The sequence below is a fragment of the Anas platyrhynchos genome, chromosome Z (genome assembly GCF_047663525.1).
Source record: "Anas platyrhynchos isolate ZD024472 breed Pekin duck chromosome Z, IASCAAS_PekinDuck_T2T, whole genome shotgun sequence".
Taxonomy (NCBI): Eukaryota; Metazoa; Chordata; class Aves; order Anseriformes; family Anatidae; genus Anas; species Anas platyrhynchos.
Genome location: NC_092621.1, coordinates 63,956,987 through 63,976,490, shown reverse-complemented (window position 1 = coordinate 63,976,490; position 19,504 = coordinate 63,956,987). Strand labels below are relative to the sequence as shown.

At 42.0% G+C, this 19,504-nt stretch overlaps 2 protein-coding genes across 4 annotated transcripts in view; both read left to right on the top strand.

The window, feature by feature from the left end:
• Nucleotides 1–7,330: 7,330 nt before the first annotated feature.
• Nucleotides 7,331–17,081, top strand: CCDC112 (coiled-coil domain containing 112). Of its 3 annotated transcripts, XM_072030983.1 has the most exons (10): nt 7,444–7,595; nt 8,191–8,306; nt 10,126–10,247; nt 12,028–12,117; nt 13,500–13,575; nt 14,165–14,555; nt 15,401–15,817; nt 16,491–16,586; nt 16,744–16,859; nt 16,944–17,081. In XM_072030983.1, exons 1-10 carry the CDS (start codon nt 7,533–7,535, stop codon nt 16,972–16,974), a joined length of 1,518 nt encoding a protein of 505 aa, XP_071887084.1. In that variant the 5' UTR covers nt 7,444–7,532; the 3' UTR covers nt 16,975–17,081. The 3 variants fall into 3 exon arrangements, with proteins under 3 accessions (XP_071887085.1, XP_071887084.1, XP_027302878.2); XM_072030984.1 differs by lacking the exon at nt 7,444–7,595 and adding an exon at nt 7,331–7,360 and having other exon boundaries at nt 16,744–16,974; XM_027447077.3 differs by having other exon boundaries at nt 16,744–16,974.
• PGGT1B (protein geranylgeranyltransferase type I subunit beta) overlaps nt 17,016–19,504 on the top strand; it is a 39,072-nt gene continuing 36,583 nt past the window's right edge. Inside the window, 1 exon segment of the mRNA XM_038170626.2 lies at nt 17,016–17,267. Coding sequence (XP_038026554.1) covers nt 17,143–17,267 — 125 coding nt within the window. The 5' untranslated portion in view covers nt 17,016–17,142.

The window sequence follows — 19,504 nt, the reverse complement described above, 5'->3', positions numbered from 1 at the left end:
TACATTCTTGCAGCTCCTGTCATGTGTTAGAGCAAACTGTTCTGAGGCCAGGTGTGAAACTAGACACAATGTTTAATACCGTCTGGAAAGTGTTTCTCTTTCACAAATCAGTACAGATGAAAGAATACTCACTAAATGTGAGTAAAACCTGTGAGTAAACCACTTGTTTTCATTGCAAGAGCAGATCTGTGAAACCCTCAGTGTTTCTGTTTTAACTCAGTGTTACTGAAATTTGGAATAATCTGCGAGATTGGCATGGCTTTATGGTGGGTATGGCTATATTAACTGTTGTCCCCATGCAAGCAAAAGTTGTGGCTGGGATTGGCTGTGCATGTTGCTGTACTGGTCTGTGTAGTTACATTCCCAGTTGATACACATGTCCAGCCAGCTGCTTAAGCATGGGAAATTACAAATGAAACAAATATTAGAAATGTAGCTTTTTAACTCTGGTCTCTACTGCTGTAATCACTGAACTCCTACAGCTACCGCAGCAAGCTGTAAGGACTAGAAGTGAGAAAAGTTAGACATAACAATTTAGAGCTTTATTGCGTCCGTTATGAAATCAATGCAAAACTCTAAAAAACTTTGTTGTATCTATATCAGGCCATAAATCTGTGACATTATGCGAGTGATTATCTTTATGGGGGAACATCAGTTTTTTCTTGTACACAAATATCCTTGCGCTTGCTCAAGGATATTTGAGCTAAGCTCCGCCCGCCAGACATTTTCCTGATGTACTCAGGAAACTTTCTATTTCTGCAGGGCACACTTCCCTAGAGAATCTTCATTATAATTTTACATCCTTCTGCTTTATCTGCCTGACTTATCTGAGGTTTTTGGAGTGCTGCTGACGCTGGCTGGAGTTAGTGGATGCTTAGCCTTTACGTGACAGAAGGAAGTAAAGCCCCTGACAGGCCCAAGTGGGCAGAGTTTTTCACAGAAGCTGCAGAAAAGGCCAATGAAAGGGAATGCCTAAGAAACTGCATCGCAATTGACTGCACTAATAACCAATTACAGAAAAGTAACATAGGAGCTGATAATTTAAAAACTCACGATGAAACAGAAGTGGCAGAGACAGCTGCTGAGTAAGGTCTTGAAGCTCCAGCATGACTGATGCTGTCAGCAGTGTGACCTATGCAGTGTGCCAGTTTCAAATACAAGCAGCTGCTAAGGTTGTTGATTGAATATACAAATGTGTACCAGGGAGAGCATTCAATCTCAACATTGCTGTGTTGAGGTTTGGCCAAGCCTAAAACTGTCTGTAATTTTGGCAGAGCACACTTCTATCCTCTGCTTTCCAGATCTAGGATGGAAGATATTTTGGAAGATGAAGCTGAACTTAGAACTATCACCTTAATCGCATTCAGAAAGGTTTTTAAAAAGCCTTTGAGACGTAAGAAACAGATTAGGAAGTGCTGTATTTTACTGGCCTGCCTGCTACCTCTTGTTGTGTGTTTGCTTCAAGTATGGTTGTGGGAAACATTTTCTTCTTCCTTTTATAACAATTGAGGGAGAAGAACAATGAAAGAATCACAGAAGAGTCAGGAACTAAGAGAAGATGGGAAAATACATGAGTAAATTCTAAAGAATGGGGGGGGGGGGGGGGGGGGGGGGAGAGGGGAAGACATAAAAGAATTGGAGGGGAAAAAAGGAAAGAATAAGATGAATTATTAAGGGGTCATTACTTCAGTTCATTTGGGAACCTTGCATTTGCCAAGGTTATTTGTTCATTTTTTCATTTCCCTTTTGATCTTCCATTTTTTTCTATGACGTCTAGACTATTATCAGGGTTCAAGTAAAGGTTTATTTTCTTGAAAGATAAAGTCTATATTTCACAAAAGGTAAAGGAAATAGTAGTTTAGATGAGCAGATATTACTGGGGAAGAAATAAAGACTGCTCTTTTATCTTTCTCATCTTTTCTTTCATTTTTCTTTTCTTTTTTTTTCTTTTTTTTTCTTTCTTTTTTTCTTTTTTATTTTCTTTATCACTGCCATCTGTATTCCATATCTAGAGACATTTACTAAAGCTAACCTATTGATCAGGCCTTTCTCTGCATCTTGTTCTCTTTGTAGAGTCCTTCTGCACAGAATGAAACGTGAAAGCCAGGCTATCACTGCCTACCGTTGTGCTACCACCCAAGTCTCTTCTACCTAAAACACAGATTTACACAAAAATGAGTTGGGATGAGTAGACTAGGTACTTGTCTGGGGATCAAAAAAGGGGATCTTCTATACAGCTACATCTGTACAACTGTCTAGCCTGGAGCTCCTCCACTTCTGACAGGAGAAGGCCATGGGGCTTTGGGCAACCTGGTCTAGTGGGAGGTGTCCCTGCCTGTGGCAGGGGGGCTGGAATTTGATGTCTTGAAGGTCCTTTCCACCCCAAGACATGCTGTGAGTCTATGATTCTACGGTACTGGAGGACAGCGACGCTGAGCTGCAGCTATGGAGCAGCAAGCACCTGTGTGCCTGGGCTACCTCACTGCTAGCCCTGCAGGACAGCTCTCAACAGAGATGATGACAGCTCTGTGCCCACCAGATGAAGGGGAGCAGATGGCTCCAGTACAGGGCCAGGTCAGATCTTTCTGTAAAGAGGGATACAGACTGCCACGGGGCTATGTTACTATGTCTATGTTACTTACAGGCTATGTTACTGCAGAGTTGCTGTTGGTTGCTGGAAAGAAGATATGACGGCCATGCCTTCAGCAGCTATCAGGTGCTTCTCAGATGACACCTGGTGGACAAAAGACTACTGTGCAGAGCTGCATCCTAGCCGATATCTGCACTGCTGCACTTACTGCTGGTGTCCTCGGTATCCTGATGTGTTATTGCAGCACCTCAGAACAACCGAATATGCACATATCATATCTGTATCTGCCACAGCTATTTCTTTTTTCTTTTTTCTTTTTTTTTTTCATATTTGCATTTTTTCATATTCTATCTGATGCTCAGAGTTGGTTTAATTCTGACCACTGAGTATGAGACTATGCTATCAGATTAGGCTAGAATGAACATGTTGTTTTTAGGAATAAAAATACAAGGAAAGCCCATGCTGTTACCAGTGACTTGGTGCTTTTCTAGTTCAGGATACCTAGACAATTTTATAGACCCTTATACAAGTGGATATTTGTATCCACAAGGCTAGACACTTTCATTTCCTTTGATCACTAATGCACACTTTCCTTTTGAAATTGCTTCAAGTTTTGGTATTACTTGTCTAAAAAAACTGTCTTTTCTGCTTGGTGCTTTACAACTGCCCTACAGCATTCTTGTTGAGGATGTGGGGGAAACAATTTAAAAAACAAAACAAAACAAAACAAACAAACAAAGAAAAACACTCTGAGTTCACCTGGAAAGAAACATCTGCACAGGCAAGTCTTTCTTTCTGGGGGTCCACACCAGGTGCGTGTGTGTTGATGTCTCCTGGTAAGATAGGTGGTTTCCCCAAGGATTGCATGGGTGGCAATACAGTGTTATTGCACTGTCCTTTTTCTCTATTTGGCTTGAAGGATTTCAGGAAAATAGGAGATATTGGTCAATTAACACTGTAAGAGATGAGGCTCCTTCCATACAGCACTGGAGCTGTGATCAATGCTTTCATGGCCAGCACTGCATCTTCCAGATGAACGGGTGTTTTTTTCAGTTGTTTGGACTCTTTTGTTCTATGTGTAGCCCGTTCCTTTAACGTTTAACAGTTTTATTGTTTCTTTGTGTACTTTCATGTCCTCCCTCACTACATCAAGTGTCCATTCTTGGGGCTACAGCAGGTTAAAACTTCCTCCCCTCAGGTGCTCTCAGGTCTTATGACACCAACGTCAAAGAGACCACGTAGTTAGTGATATCAAAGTTGTCACCAGTGCCAGAAATAACTGAGGGTGAAGTGGGGTCTGTCTGTGAAAAGGAAGATTGCAGCCTTTTTCAGAACAAATCCAGGCCAGGATACCTCTACTTTTTGAAGTGGTTATTTTTTCAGCCCTCTCCTGGCAAGGTAGGTAGGGCTTTTATGGCCTTTTTTTTTTTATCTTTTTCTCAGAACAAACATGCCTGCCCAAGCTGACACAGGAAATATGTGGCAAAGAGAAGAAGCAAACCCAATTCTCTGAAGTCCTAATCTCAGTTCAGATGCCTTCTGCTTACAGTTATGAGAGTGACAGCGTTCAAGCTCTCTCTGCAGACTTCTCTGTATGCAAGAGTGAGGTCTGTCACTGCTATCCACAGCTGCCAGAGCAATGCAAACATTTTCTGCAAACAGGATGTCATATGTCCAAATTCAGAAACAGTTTTGTGGTTTTCAATCAGATTTTGCCCAGAGAGAGGCTGTGTGAAAAACCTCAGGATGTGGCCTATTCTGCTGAGATGTGAAATGCTATCATACTGTGCACCCAAAGAGATGTACATTCCAGCATATACAGAGGATTCAGATAACCACATTAAAACACTGGCAGCTGCATAAACCCTGTTTGCGCTTGCATTTCAGCCTCTACAGCAGTTGCATCAGCGACAGAAACTGCGCTGGACAGATTAACCAAAGCAGCTTGTAATTTCATGAGAATTCTACTTGGTTGAACACAATTTATCACTTGCTGGTAGGAAGTATGGTTTTCAGTACTGTTTAACTCCTATGCCTTTACTAGAAGAATTATCTGTGTTCAAAGTAGTTTTATTTTCTATTCATTTTTAATAGATTTTTACCTTAATCAGCTGCTGGTCCTGCCTGAGCAGTTCCTGACTTTTCTAAACATCCCTTCACCAGATCTTGCCATCAGGTTTAGCTTGGCACAGACATGATTGGGAAGAGACGGAGACAATGCACAGCTTGTTTTGGATTCCCTGCACCCAACCATTGCCATGCCCAGACCCTAACCCTCTGTCATGTGTAGGCCAGCCAAAAGCTCTTCAGAAGTGCTGAGCATGTTCAGCTTTGCGGGATTTCAGCAAGAGAAACAATTGCTTAACCGCATGGAAAAGTACAGAAAAGACATCTCATGCCAGCAGCCACAACACTGAAGCATTGTACATCCAAAAGTTTTGGCCTGAATACCTCCACCACTCAAATCTTCTTCTCCACTTGCAGGTATTGCATCTCACTCACTCTTAAGAGAGAGCATGAAACTGCACTATTCCTTCCATGTATTTTTTCCTGCTTAATAACTAATAGCAGGCAGTAAACAAAATTATTCTCGTTCTGGGCAAAAAGGGGGAAGGGGGTGCAAAATCTTGAAAGCTTTTATCAAGCACAGCTGTCACAGAAATCAAGGGTTTCCCATAGTAGTTCAAACACCAAACTAAGTGGAGAAATAGAGACTGTGCAAGAGAACAGAATATAATTACATCATGCAATTGCCTAGCTGTTTTCTTGTGGATACAGATTAATAGTTAACAAAAAGTACACAGATGTCACCCTCTGTTGTGCCACATTTTGACTTGGATGAGTCCTATCCCATACAGGAATGATGTAAGGTCCTGGCTCAGCTGAAAGCCAGGGTTTACCCCTATACCAGCTTCACAACTTGAGGCCTGACCCCTCCCAATGCTTAGAACTAGCAAAGTCTATTCAGACACCTAAAATACCTCTGCACATGATTTCAGACATCTCCTACAAAGCCCTCAGGATTCTGAGTTACTCATGAGTAGGATGTGTGGCAAACAGTAATAACATGGATTCACCTTTCAGAAACTGATGAACTACTGAAGTGTTTGAATTACATTATGAGCAGAGTCATTTTGATAAAACTGCTTGCAGAATATGGTAGCTTAACCCCATGCAGTTATCAGTTTGCTGATCCTAATATCAGATACTTTAATAGGGCTCACCAAAGAAAAACAAATACAAACAAGTTCTAGAAGATACGCTTCTTTCTCTTGCATCAAATAATGGAGGAGAAGACAAAGAAGAGTTTGAAACACTGCTACAGAAAGAACACTTCTATAAGCCATTTCAGGTAGCAATCTGTGAGAACAATCCTCTTTAATTTATGCTGATGAATATTTTCAGGTTTTGAAATGTTCTACTTTACTTGTTAATTTCTATTCAGCAAATACAAAGAAATCAAATGTAAGCACAGCCATAAAATATAAAAAGGAAAAATATATCAGGAAAGTGCTTTTAAAAACATCAATTAGGCAATAAAATGTCTTCAGCTTAGGCCATTTGGTTAGCATCTGTGAATGCTTTTGTGTTCTACAGCTGGGAAAACACCAGATCATAAAATCTTTTTAGCTAGCAAAGCCACTGCATGAATAGCTTATTTCTATTCTGCAGAAATGTTAATTAGCAACTCCTTAAAAGTTTGATTGGTATATGTGAGTGAAAAACAAAATCTTGAGAGTTCAAAAATGCATTGAATAATATGAAGCTCTTTATTTCCTGTCAGGATAATGAGGATGTAGTCTGGTCTTCCTGAAGGAAGTAATCAATACAAAACCCTAAATCCTGACATAAATAAAACCTGAGCCAGTCATAAGCATGCTCCATGAATTTGAAAGAGTAAGAAAGAGACTGTGTTTAATCAAACATCCAAGACAGTGAATCAGTCGTAGCCAAATTGCAACCATACACAGCTCGTCCCAGTTAAAACCAGCCCTTGAGGGAAAAGCAGGATACGGTGACACCAGACAGCAAGCATCACTTGCTGCTCTGCATTTGATGGATCTTCATACACATGTCCCTAGATGCGTACACACCTCAGGTCAGCTTTGGCTACTGGATGTTGAGTACATTGCTCTGAGGAGACTCCTGCTTGTGACATTAGGTCTGTGGCTTCAGCTCATCAAACAAGCTCAGGGGAGTTAAATGGCATCGGTCAGATAGTCTGGGGCCTTTGGAGTCTGTTGTCTTTTCCACACTGTCATCAGCTTGAGTATACGCCTGCAAGGCTTGGAAGGTCATGGGCACTTCGGATTACAACTTTCTCACCCAAAGCAAGGGTGGCTGGGAGCATAACGTAGTCACTGTCTGCTGACGAGGTGGTGAAGGCCTTTTGAACATCCCCCCACATGCTTCTTTTGAAATCCCAGGATTTCAGGACTCTTTCCTCAGGTCAGATTTCCCTTTCAGATCCCTGTAGGCTTTGGGGCTTTGGGTGACCACCACTCCCTAAGGAGCCAGCAGGTCTGTGTCAGGACCGCTTGAGTCCCCCATCATGTCACACCGCTTCTTATAAAGCCACAGAGAGCTGGCCAAGCTCAAAAGATGGCCACTGTGGAACCGCGGAAACAGACAGGGTTTTAGGTCCAAAGTATTATTATTTGTTGTTGTTGCTGTTGTGGCTGTTGTTAACTCCTTTCACTGTCCCCCTCAGGCAGCGTGGCTAGAAACGCCTCCAGGGACGCCCTACCGCGGCCAGCCTTTATCACTACGGTAACTACCAACGCCAGGCACTCCTATCCCCACGGAGCCCGGACAGACACCCAGACACCGTGGCAGACAGACAGACACAGACAGACACAGACACGGGGGCTGCGGGGCTCCCCGCCCGCCTCCATCTCCCGGCGGGGCGGGGCGGGGCGGGCGGCGGCTGCCCGCAGCCAACATGGCTGCGCTGGCAACGGCCGTGGCGGCGGCGGCCGGCGGGCAGCAGCAGCAGCAGCAGCAGGTAAAGGCTGAGGGCTGAGGCAGGGGCCGCTGGCTCGCCAGGCGAGCAGCAGAGAGAGAGAGAGCAGCAGGCAGCGTCATACAAACCCGTGGCTGTCAGCAGTCCCAGTGTGTGGTGTCTTCGGGCTGCCTGGGGTTGCTGTCAGGGAGAGGTGGCAGTCTGCAGGGCGGCTTGAGCAGTTTCATCATGCTAAGCGAGTGATTTCCTCGAGCGAGATGAAGTGGGGGTAGTCCGCCTAATGCAGATTAACATGTAGATAACATCAGATTACATAGTCAGGTAGCGAGTTACCTCCGAATCTCCAAAAACCAGCTATTTTGATTTAGTGTGATGCATACTGTGATCAGCAGCACCCGCTAAAGCAAGTTGATGTCGCATTCTTTCCATTTTTCCTTTGAAGAACATATTTTTATGTACACTCATCATCACTTCAATTTTATACCCATGTGACTTAAAATTATTTGAATTACTGTAGTGTAAAAAACAGAAGTAGTGCTTTTGTTATCTGCACTGTGGTGTTGTCCGCTTAAAAGTATCCTGAGTATTTAAAAATAAAATACTGTTTGTGAATAATACTCCATTTTGTTGTGTACAGAATGACAGCTGTTTCAGTACTGCAGGTTCTGGTAAGCAGTGTCAGAACTGGAAGATGAAAGCTGAACAAGCTAAGAAAGCAGAATTCGTAAGAACAGCAGAAAAGCTAAGAACTCAGTAAGTAAAAGACAACCGTAACTGTATTTTCATGCTGTTCTGGAGATAGTATAACTCAAGGTTTAAGGTAAGAATTCATGGTAATAAAATTTTAGGCAAAGGTTTCCTTTTTTTTTCAGGACTTCAGGTAGATTATTACAGTTGTAGTTGTTTAGGATAGGATCATGAGCTTCAAAATCACCCGTTTTTCTAATTACTACTGGGACCTCAGTCAGTTATTTTGTTTAGTTTGCTGTTGCACCAGTTGATAACACAAGAATGAAAGTGTCCATGGCATTACTTAGTTCCCAGCTTTCCTACTCAGCTGTGCAGTGCATGTGGCATTCTTGAGTTCTTAGTTTTCCTACTCAGCTGTGCTTACCGTTCTAATGAACTAAAGCCTATAAAAGATGTCTACAAAATCAAAATTGTAGTAGCATTACAACAGCTTCCTCAGAGAAGATTGAGAGCAATTCTAGATTATCTAGGCCATTGCTTTGGAATATGGGAGTTCAAGACAGCTCAAGCACAGACGTGATTTAAATGTGTTTCCCCACATCTTGACTAATGACTTTAATAACTATACAGGTAGTTGAAAGAACAGTGAGGTTTCTGCATGCACAAATGAGCTTTCTGAGGAAGAGCTGGCCTAGCCAGTGGGCTCAAGGAGGCAGGTTTGTAGTTAGGAATCCTGAATGAACTGTGACACTGAAGTCTCGCAGCAGCATTTTACTCTGACTGAATCCTCTTAGTTCTGGATCCTGGGTAGTGTCTCAAAAAGTTGACTGCTTGGTAATGTAGAGATTCCCGAGCAGTTTTAAATGAGGCAGTTTGGATGCCATTTAACTATGGCAAGTTGTCCTTCTGCAGTTGTGTTCTTAAGGTTTCTAGTGCACTCTCTGAGATTTTGTTACTCAGGTTGGTTCACTCCAGTGAACAGCAAAGCATTTAAGTTACGAAGGCATCTTCATGTATAGGATTGAACTATATAGCAGCAATAGCCTACTGTAGAACCAACCTCCTACTGAGAGACAGAGTATTATGGGTTGTCAGTAGTGCTACTTAACATTGGGAATCAACACATTCTGGGTGGCACCAGTATTGTGCTGCTCTGATCTCTTAGCATGGTGGCACTGACCTACACAGATGCGCTCAAGGCTGCAGTATTGGTAGTCCTTTTGCATCTATGGTTCTCTAGGTCAAACTCTAGTAGACTGCCTATCTGCAGCAAGGAAAAGCAAATCCTACTGTGAGTTGCATTCTAAGGCTTCTGACCTTAGTGAGGAAGCAAAAGTGACCTGTAGACCCGTGTATTATACATAAACTATGGTCAGTAAGGTAGCAACGTTAACATCTTGAAATATGCTGACAGTAATGAACTTGAATTCAAATCTTCAGTTGCAGTAGTACTACCATCAGTGTAACCCTGAGGGAATGTACTTGATTTGTCTGTGCTGGGGCTCCATCTGTGTGTGCAATTGCAGTAATACAGCCTGTGTCCCCTCAGTGCTTTCCAATGAAAATTCTCATAAGGCTGCTTGGTAAGTGAGCATCATACAGATAAAATTTCATGCTGTTTCAGTGTGTGAAGCACTGCTTGTCTGTGAGATAATTCCTTCTTTAACATCTATATCTTGTTCAAGTTCTTGGGTTAATTCGGTGCATAGTCTTGTAACTACAGAAAGGTTTTCCTTGAAATCAGCTATAGTAGCAAACCAGTGACTTGGATAATATCTAAGATGATCCTGCTGACACAGCATCAGCTGCATACTAACCATGGAAAATCTTGTGCTTTGATAAGTATTTGCGGCTTGCTCAGTGTGGCAACCTTGTTTTCCAGGCTTGCAAATATTGAAAAGGGCAAAAATGGACATCTTTACAATAGGAGGAATGATTCCAGGGTAGAATACAGCATACTAGAAGAACTGGAACATAAAATGACTGTCAACAGGAAAACTGAAAGTAAGTGGGTTTTCCTTTTTTCCTTTTTTTTTTTTTTTCTCCTCCTGTTGGTTTACTTATTTTTACTCTACAGTTGTTTTCTTAAATGGTTTATCAATCAGGAATATGGAGAGATTAGTGTGGATGGGAGGTAGATTCTGATAAAAGTGTGGTATTTCACCATGTGTACTGCTTATAAAGAAGAATTCCCCAACTCACTTGCAAAATTCAGAAGCATAAGCATTTTGGGTCTTTTGTGTTATTGTTTCCTTTCAATATTGAATGTAGCAGGTACTACTCACAAAACTTGGTGGAAATTTTGTGTTTTAGAAACTTAGAAGCAATTTTGGATGTGTACTGCAAAATGTAATGTCGTTAGCTAGGTACTGTAAATAGGTACTTAGCATAAAATAAGTTTTTTCCACACTGATTACTGCCTGTAAATAGGCTTTTGAACTCTTCAGTTCTGTGACTGCATTTTTCTACTTTTGAGATAATGGATATTCGTAGTACAAATGGTGCAGTGAGATACACAGTCCGTCCTCTATTATCAGTTCAACTGCCGGACTAATTAAACAGAACAAAAGTGACTGCCTGGATACAGTACCGAAGTAATAAAATAAATCATGCTATGCCTTCTGATAAAGAAGATGAAAAAAAATTAAGTTGAAGGAAGGGGAAAGGACCCAGGGAGACAACTAAAAATACCTTAGAAATGTCTATGTATTAATGTGGGTCTTTTAAGTGAGGAATCCTAAGATATTTTTTACATCTTAAAATCATTAAAAAATATAAATATTTCTGTGGAATGACTAAGCTAAAAAGTCCAGAAAGTTTCCCAAGTGTACAGAGGAAGCCCAAAAGTATGGGTGGATGTGCTGGGATATACTATTATAAGATCAACAACAACAACAAAAACACACAAAAAAAAAACACGAGGAGAGGTATAAGGTACTAAATGTGAGATGTGAATGAATGTTAGAGTCTTGTAGGATGTGTACTAGAACCCCCACGCTTCTCATTTTCTGTGCTGCTGTGTTGAGGTCTTGGAGCACAATCTGTAAGTTTTTGCATTTTAAATAGTTATAATTTGAACTAACAGGGTCATGTCATGGCTCTGTTTTGTTACACTTAGGTGGTGGTCTCTGTTATTTCTTCTTTAAACCAATCCTGTTAAAAAGACAGAGTCTTTAGACTCCCTAGTACCTTAGATGTACCCAGAACTTCATTCAAATCAACACTTTATTTATAAAGTTGTGAGGAATCAATTGGTTAATAAAGCAAATAAGCATATGCATGCTTGGAGTTCCTGAAAACATTAATTCTACTTCACTTAATGTGACAAATATATAAATCATGTTGAAGTAGTAAATTCATACATGCTTTTCAAGCCTGTTTTTTCTCCATTGCTGAGTGTTTTGAGGCTTAGGTAAAAGCCCTTTCAAAACTCTAGAGCTGTTACCTGTACAGGCAATGTTGTTCTCCAAACTCCAGTTACCTCATAAAAGGTTTGAGAAAACTGAACTAATCTCAATGTGACTATACTGTTGAAACCTTTTGAAATGGAACTACTAATTTTAAAATCTGATGGTGTGTGGGAAGATACACAGCACGTGCACTCAGCTTCATGCAGTTAGATATGTTAAGATACTTTGTATTACAGCAGTTTCATATGATTAAACGGATTTTCTGTTTATTAGATGAAATCCCCAGTTTAGACACTTCATTGTTTGTTGTTTTCTGTTGAATTAAATGCACAAAGACACTGTTAGAACTATCATCACCTTATTTTGTTTAACAGAAACTAAAATCCTGCAGCAGCTATCAAAAATACGTAATAATGTGAAGAAACTTCAACAACAATTGAAAGATGTGAAGCATACATCAGAATGTAAGTCATGCTGACAGATTTTAAAACAGTTTTGTTTATAGACAGGTTTCTTGGATAGTTGTACTTGCGATTCTCCTGCAGACTTGGGATACTCCTTCTGTAGTCTGTCTGCCCTTCCAGGAATCTGGGAAGGGGATTGTGAGAAGAGAGAAATACAAGAAAGGGTAAAACCTCTTCCAGTTCTCTGTGGGAACAGATAAACTTGTTCTCTGTTAGAAGTGATGTGGGTTTGTTTGTTCAGGCTGTTGAGTCCAGTATTTTCTACATGCAACTCTTTACCTTATGCAAAACAAAGTCTGTATTGTAGTGTAATGTGTAGATACAGCTCCCTTTCATCCAGTAAGTGGTCACAAAGTATGATCTACATGGAACTGATTCCTAGTCGCCCAGAAGTCACCTAGGTTGAAGTGTAAGTTGGAATGTTCCATGCAAGATGCTGAGACAACTTGTTCAGCTTGGTTGTTTTGAACCTCTTGGGAAATAGTTGGGAAATGTCACAGAATAATGGTTCCTTTACTACCTACCATCTGGAACTCAGGCTGCAGGTCTGCTGCTAGCCGAGGACCTCATGATGCTAAACAAAATGCATGTCATTTCACGTATTCAGCGTCTATTCTATAAAAAATGTATTATCTTTCTTCTTAAACTGTAAATGTATCATCTTCTCTCTTAAACTGTTAGCAAAGGTAAAGGAGCAAGACATGAGAGCTGAGCTACAAGTTTTAGATGATACAACGGTATCAATTTATTATTTTTTTTAGAGCCAGGTTAGTTAAACTGTCGATCAGTATGTGTCCATAGAGGTGTACTGGTTTAAAACACTCAGGTTCTAAAATGTCTTTCTACCATTGCAAAATAACTGTCTTTCTCTCTCTCTTTTTCCAAATGAGGATTAAAGCATTTGAAGTGCAGGGTATGAAGTCTCACTTTGAAGTTTCTTTGTAAGCCCAGTTTTGTAGAAAGTAGTGAGATGTAGGCTACATATGGCTAGTGTGGCCTGGTAAAAAACAAAGATTTGATTGTGCTTCTTAAGTCACTTACTGCATTGTTATAAGAGACAAAAGTGGAAGCCCTTTACTTTAAGATAAGGCTGTCTCATTCTGTGAATCAGTTAAAGATTACCAGAATGAGAGTTTTTGTTCAATTGAAATAAACATTTATACTGGGATTTGCATCCAGTTAGCTAAATCACTGTGAAATCACACCTTTTGAATAAATGAGTCTTTCTTGTAAGAGTGTTTGAGATGGAAATGTAGTCTTTTTTGTACACTGAAATAAAAGCATCCCATAATTCTCTGCAAGTGCTTCATTTCTGAATAGTCCTGATTTACTGGTAAATACTCTAACCTTCTTAGGTGATATGTTCTTCTTTTCGTTTTTAGTTGTTGACAAGCTCAAGGAAATGATGGAAGAAATTGAAAATGCAATCAATGCTTTTAAAGAAGAACAGAGGCAAACGTATGTTTATACATGCTTCAGCTACAAAAAAAAAGTGCTTTCATAATACACAATGACAACTTTGCATCGAGTAAACTATTCTCCTGATTTTTCTCTTCTGCCCATGATTCCTGTTGTATGTCAATCAAAACTCAAACTATCAAGATTTTAATCTTGATACACAACCTTTTAGAGAGGCTGTTTATATAGCTGCTTCACTGACTCAATGTAACAATTATTTGCCTATCAAGAGGCTTTTCCAAGAAAAGCTGCAGAACAGATTATATTGTTCTCATGTTTTTTTTTTTTTTTAAGTGGGTGGATTTTTTTTCCCTCTTTCTTCTCCCTAGTGGTGTCAGGAGGGGACTGAGTTAATTGTTTGGATGCCATAAATGTGAGCTTCTACTAAAAGGGTAACTTAATTCCAGTTGTGTAGTGCTTTATTATGGGATCATTACAACTATGCTGTCATCTGTGTTAGTTACCATTTCAGTTCTTAATCTTTTAAGAATGGCTTTTGTGTGGCATTGAACAATTCCAAAATTCATTTTCACTGAGCAATGAATGCTGGATCTCTTTTCTTACACTCCAGTGTTTGTTCCCTTTTTAGATATGAACAGCTTTTGAAGGATGAAAAAACTGCGGTTAATGAGCTCAGCGTCTTTGAGAAAAAAGTGGAACTGTGGGTGTTAAGCAGCTCAACAACAGAAAAAGTTCTGAAGTTGCCATCAGCTAGGATCTCAGTTGATAAAACACTGGAAAATCATCTACCTGGAGAAGTAGTAGAGTTTGAAAGATTTCTGCAGCGAACAGGGGGGAGGCAGGGAGGCTGGGATGATTATGATCATCAAAATTTTCTGAAAGTGTGGACAAAGCACAAAGGAAAGCTGTCCTACATGGATGAAGCCCTTGAGTATCTCTGTGGAAGAACAAAAGAAGAAGTTGAACAACATGACAAATGGTACCGAGAGTATCTAATTTTACAAGAAAGAAAAAAAGAGGTAAAATGAACAAAAACACCCCCCTTCTAGGACTATGGTAGCTTTTACAAAAAAATATTTGTTTTTAAAAACCCCACACTTATTTTTGTATTTGCCTGTCTGGTCATAATGCTACGTAGATTTCTGTTACAGTTGGCGATACGTAACTGAAGTCTTCTTTAGCATCCTTACCAAAATATTTGTCTTAAATGAAGTATTATCAGTAAGCATAGACCTAGCAACACACTGACGTGGCCTGTGTATTGTCAGCATACTTTGCAAATGCTTATAAATGGAAGTTGTCCAGCAAGTTAGATGTCAATCCCAGAGCAGTAAGTGATCCTATTTGAAAAACACAACTCTTTGCTACACATCCTGGAGAATGTCTGTCCCACTGTATAAGCAATACACCTATCAATTTCTGCTGTAGATAATTATGGTTCCGTGTAGAGAACTGATGCCTTCCAGAACTATCCACCTGCATGCAAAAGATGTACTGACACAAAAATTGGGGTATAAAATAGTGAGTGGAATTGTATTTCAGGTCTTAGTTTTTTCTTCAAAATAGCATTTTCACTGAGAAGAACATTTTACACTAATATTCCTAACTGTTTTAAGATAATATGGCATAACCTAAAAAGTTTCAACTCATGAATCTTAAACCTGCCTGTATGATGCATAAGATAGAAAATTTGATTATGACAAAGCAGACAAGTGGTCTTTTGGCCTAAGTTTTCCCTTAAGTAGATTTCCAATTCCCATCTTCAGTTTGTATCCTTAGAGCATATGTCTTTATCAGATGCAATCAACAGGAATGTATACAGTTTTTATGAAGACATTGTTTATCTCCTGCTGTTCTCTTGCAGTCAATTAAGAAATGGAAGGAGAAGCAGCAGCAAGAGAAAGAAGGAAATTTGAAGAAGAAAGAGAAATCAGAAAGAATGCTCAAGAAAGAATGGCTTCAGCATGAAGAAGCTCAGAAGCAAAAAGCAGAGGAAGAAAGAAAAAGACAACAAGCAGCAATTGAAGCATGGAAAAAACAGAAAGCAATAGCATTTGCGATGGAACAAGCATCACAACTAAAACTAGAAGAAGAGAAGGAGAAAAAGCAACTAAAAGAACGCCAGCGCCAATGTCACATGAAGTTACTCTTGGAAAGGTATACCTTGCAGAAGAAAGAGAGGGAGGAACTTGAAAAGCTTGAAAAGGAGAAGAAAGAGGAAGCTGAAAAGGAGGAGAGGAAGAGAACTGCTGCAGCAGAAATTACAAAATTTCAAGAGCGAGTATGTAAATACCTCTCTACTCATCCATATGATTTTTAAAAATTTGCCTACTTCCTTCTGTAATCTGCTAAACACTTTAAAAAAAAATCTAGATATCCTACTTCTACTCAATCTGTTTTTGATTCACTGTGTGTAACAGCATCTGTCTACACCCAAGAAACAGTATGAAACTTTATTCCAGACTATGATGTTTCTTTTCCTCAGCATTTAAACGATTCTTCAGGCCTGTATCTCCTTGTAAATATATGATGGTTTTGTTTATTTCCATGTGAAGATGATTTGGGAAAAACAGCTTGACTGAGTTGCTCACCGTTGCTAAAGAAAAAGCTGAGATGTGATGATTGTATAAGGGAAAAAAGCTCTTTGAAGATCTTACAGGCTTCATTAGGTGTAAGGTCAAGCCAGGTCCCATCTCAATATAAACACGAGAACCAGTATCACTGTCAGTGTTCACACTAAATTTTGGGTGAAATGAACAGGTTGAATGACTGCAGTTTTTTCTATCCTGTGTAATTTTAGTTTGGACAGGAGAAGCTTGTAGCAAGTAGCTACCTAGTGTTAACTTTACACTGTGGCGAAAGGATTAACAGCAAACTGCTGCATGCCTACCTATTTCAAAGTATTTCAGAATACGTTGAAATAAAACAGGCTTTTTCTCTTCTGCACGTTTCAGGATCTACATAGACTTCAGCTGAAGATTCAACAAAAACAAGTCAAAGAAGCCGAGAAACAAGAAAAAGAACAAAGACTGGCAAAATTAAGAGAGAAGGTAATGTATAGTGTGTTGTTTTGTTTTTTTTTTCAATCTCGGGTGGGCACGGCTTGCTCCTTCAAACGAGCTGTGAACGGGCGGCCCCTCGGGGGCCACAAAACCACCTTCCTTTCTCTTCCCACCCCCTCCCCGCCTGTGTTTTTCCCCCCCGTAGGTCCACGTCCGTGCGGCCAGGGACCCGTCCCGCCTGCTGCAGCCGACGCGGGGCTGGGAGGAGCGCAGCAAGGCGCCCAGCCCCGCAGCGCCGCCGCCTCTCCACCTGCCCCGGAGGTACGCAGGGGGGCAGCGGGCAGCGGGCAGCCGGCGGGGGGCGTCCCCTCTGAGCGCCCTCCCCGCTGCTCCCCGTCCCCGCAGGGCCGTGCCCGCCTGGCGCCGGGGGCTGTAGCGCGCCGGCGCCACCAGCGGGCGCGCCGGCGCCACCGAGGCCACGCCCCCCTCCGCGCGCGGCCGCGCCCTGTGACGCGATCGTGGCGCGCCGGCGGCAGCTTTAGCAGCAGCGGAGGAGGAGGAGGAGGAGGAGGAGGAAGAGGAGGAGGCGGCCGTGTCCGTGAAGATGGCGGAGTCGCCGTCCTGGGCGGAGGCGGAGCGGCTGGACTTCCTGAAGGAGCGGCATGTGCGCTTCTTCCAGCGCTGCCTGCAGGTCCTGCCCGAGCGCTACTCCTCCCTGGAGACCAGCAGGTAGCCGCAGCGCCACACCGACCCTGCCCCTGCCCCTGCCCCTGCCCCTGCTCCTGCCCCTCCGCCTCTCCCCGCCCCGGGGTGCCCGGCAGCACGGGGGCTGTCCCCAGGGGGTCGCCCACCCGCACGGGGCGCCCTGGGAGGTGTGCGCCCTGCTCACCCCAACGCCCCCTGTCCGCGAGGGAAGGCGCGCTGATCCTTTTTTAATCTATTTTCAGGCTTGTTCTTCGCTCCTTTAATCCTTCCCCGAAAGCCGATTTCGGAATAAATGAGTTAAGCCTTCTGTAGCTCCGAGTGGGCGCTCTCGTTAATGTGAGAGGAATCGTTTAAATCTGCATTAGCTAGTGCAAATGGTAAAGCAGTACTGAGAGATGTTATTCGCTGTAATGCAGAGCCCATTCATGGCTCTGGAATGCATTTGTTTCACAAGGCCAAGTGCACGGTGCTGCGCCTGGGTCGTGGCAACCCCAGGCACCAGCACAGACTGGGAGAGGAACTCACTGAGAGCAGCCCAGCAGAGAGAGAGTTGGGGGGTTCTGGTGGACAGAAAGCTCAATATGAGCCAGCAGGGTGTGCTTGCAGCCCAGCAGGCCAACTGCATCCTGGGCTGCATCAACAGAGGGGTGGGCAGCAGGTGTAGGGAGGTCCCCCTCTGCTCTGCCCTTGTGAGGCCCCACCTGGAGTGCTGCGTCCAGGTACAGGGCCCCCAGCACAAGAAGGATGTGGGGCTGTTAGAGCAGGTCCATGGGAAGGACACAAAGATAATCAGAGGGCTGGAGCACCTCTCCTGTGAAGAAAGGATGAATATCCCTAGCTCTCAGCTTTCAGAAGAGAATGCTCAAGGCCAACCTCATTGCAGCTCTTTAGTACTTAAAGGGGGCTTATAAAAAAGATGGAGATTGACTTTACACAGACAGAGAGTGATACAACAAAGGGGAATGGTTTTGAATTAAAGAGGGGCAATTTAGAGGTTAGGGTGAAATTCTTTTCTCAGAGGGTGGTGAGGCACTGGAACAGGTTGTCCGGAGAAGCTGTGGATGCCCCATCCCTGGAGGTGTTCAAGGCCAGGCTGGACGAGGCCCTGGGCAAGAGGGTGATCTAGTGGGTGGCATCCACTGTGTGCCCCCAGTGGCAGAGGGGTTGGAACCGGATGACGTTTAAGGTCCCTTCCAACCCAAGATGTCCTATCATTCTGTGATTCTTAAGCTCTTTACATAAGGTAGTAAGTTGTCTGTGAGGCACAGGAGGATAACTAATTTGATTTTCCAGCTGTCCTTTGTCAAAAAAAAAAAACAACTTGGGGGCATGTAAAAGATTTAATATCTTATTAACCAATAAAATTATCTTTCAGTTTGTAATTACTTGGAAGTCATGCTGTCAGGAAAGCTCTAAGACTTTGGTCATGCCTTGTCAGTACAAACTGTCCATCAGTTCAGAGCACACTTCACAAAAACATGCATTTTTTCACCTGTGAGGACTAGTATGCATGTAGTGTTGAGCTGTATGTATAATAGCATGTGATTTGATATTTAAAAAGAATGTTACAAATTTTTATCTCGAATGCTTGTGCAATACTGAGAAATAGCTGTTTTTTGAAAATTGGGACTGTCAGTTTGAAACTATTTCATGACACCTTAATTTTTGGCTAATAAGCATTCTCAAGTTTAAGCCTTCAATTAGAATAAAATTCACTCATCTCAACTCATGCTTTTTTTTTTTTTCCTAAGTTTTGTGAAGTTTTTACGCAGAAAGAGATTCTTCAGTTCTCCTACACCAATTCTTAGATCATTATTCTGGAGATATCTGTGAGCAAAATTGAAGTTAGTGATTGAACCATAAATATGTGGTTCCTGGTTTGACCCTGAAGATGCCAAGTTCACCTTTTTGATGAGTTCAAGGTCACTGAGTTCCCCAGACCTGCTGAACTGGCCCTGCTGCTGGATGAAAAGCTGCTACCCTATCCTTACCTCCTTTGTTGCTGCGTTTGTGTGGTTCCATAGCGATCAAGAATGAGAACTTCAAATATATTAAAGAGCAACTGGTGAAAAAACTTGTGTTTATCAGTGGGATTGGTTTGGGGTCACTGCAGCAGGAGCAACTGCATTTGTTGTCCAAAGGCAAGGTGAAGTTTTCCATGCAGCACTGGTCTTTAGCACTTAACCCTGTAGTTTGTCACATGTTAAGGGAGTAGGCACAGCTATAAAGAAATCTCATTTCACCTTCCTTGCTGAAATTAC

Coding starts and splice junctions, on each gene's coding strand:
- CCDC112 (XM_027447077.3), top strand. CDS start 7,533: ATGGCTGCGCTGGCAACGGCCGTGGCGGCGGCGGCCGGCGGGCAGCAG. Junction 7,596..8,190: donor AGCAGCAGCAGCAGCAGCAG/GTAAAGGCTGAG, acceptor TGTTGTGTACAG/AATGACAGCTGTTTCAGTAC. Junction 8,307..10,125: donor GCAGAAAAGCTAAGAACTCA/GTAAGTAAAAGA, acceptor CTTGTTTTCCAG/GCTTGCAAATATTGAAAAGG.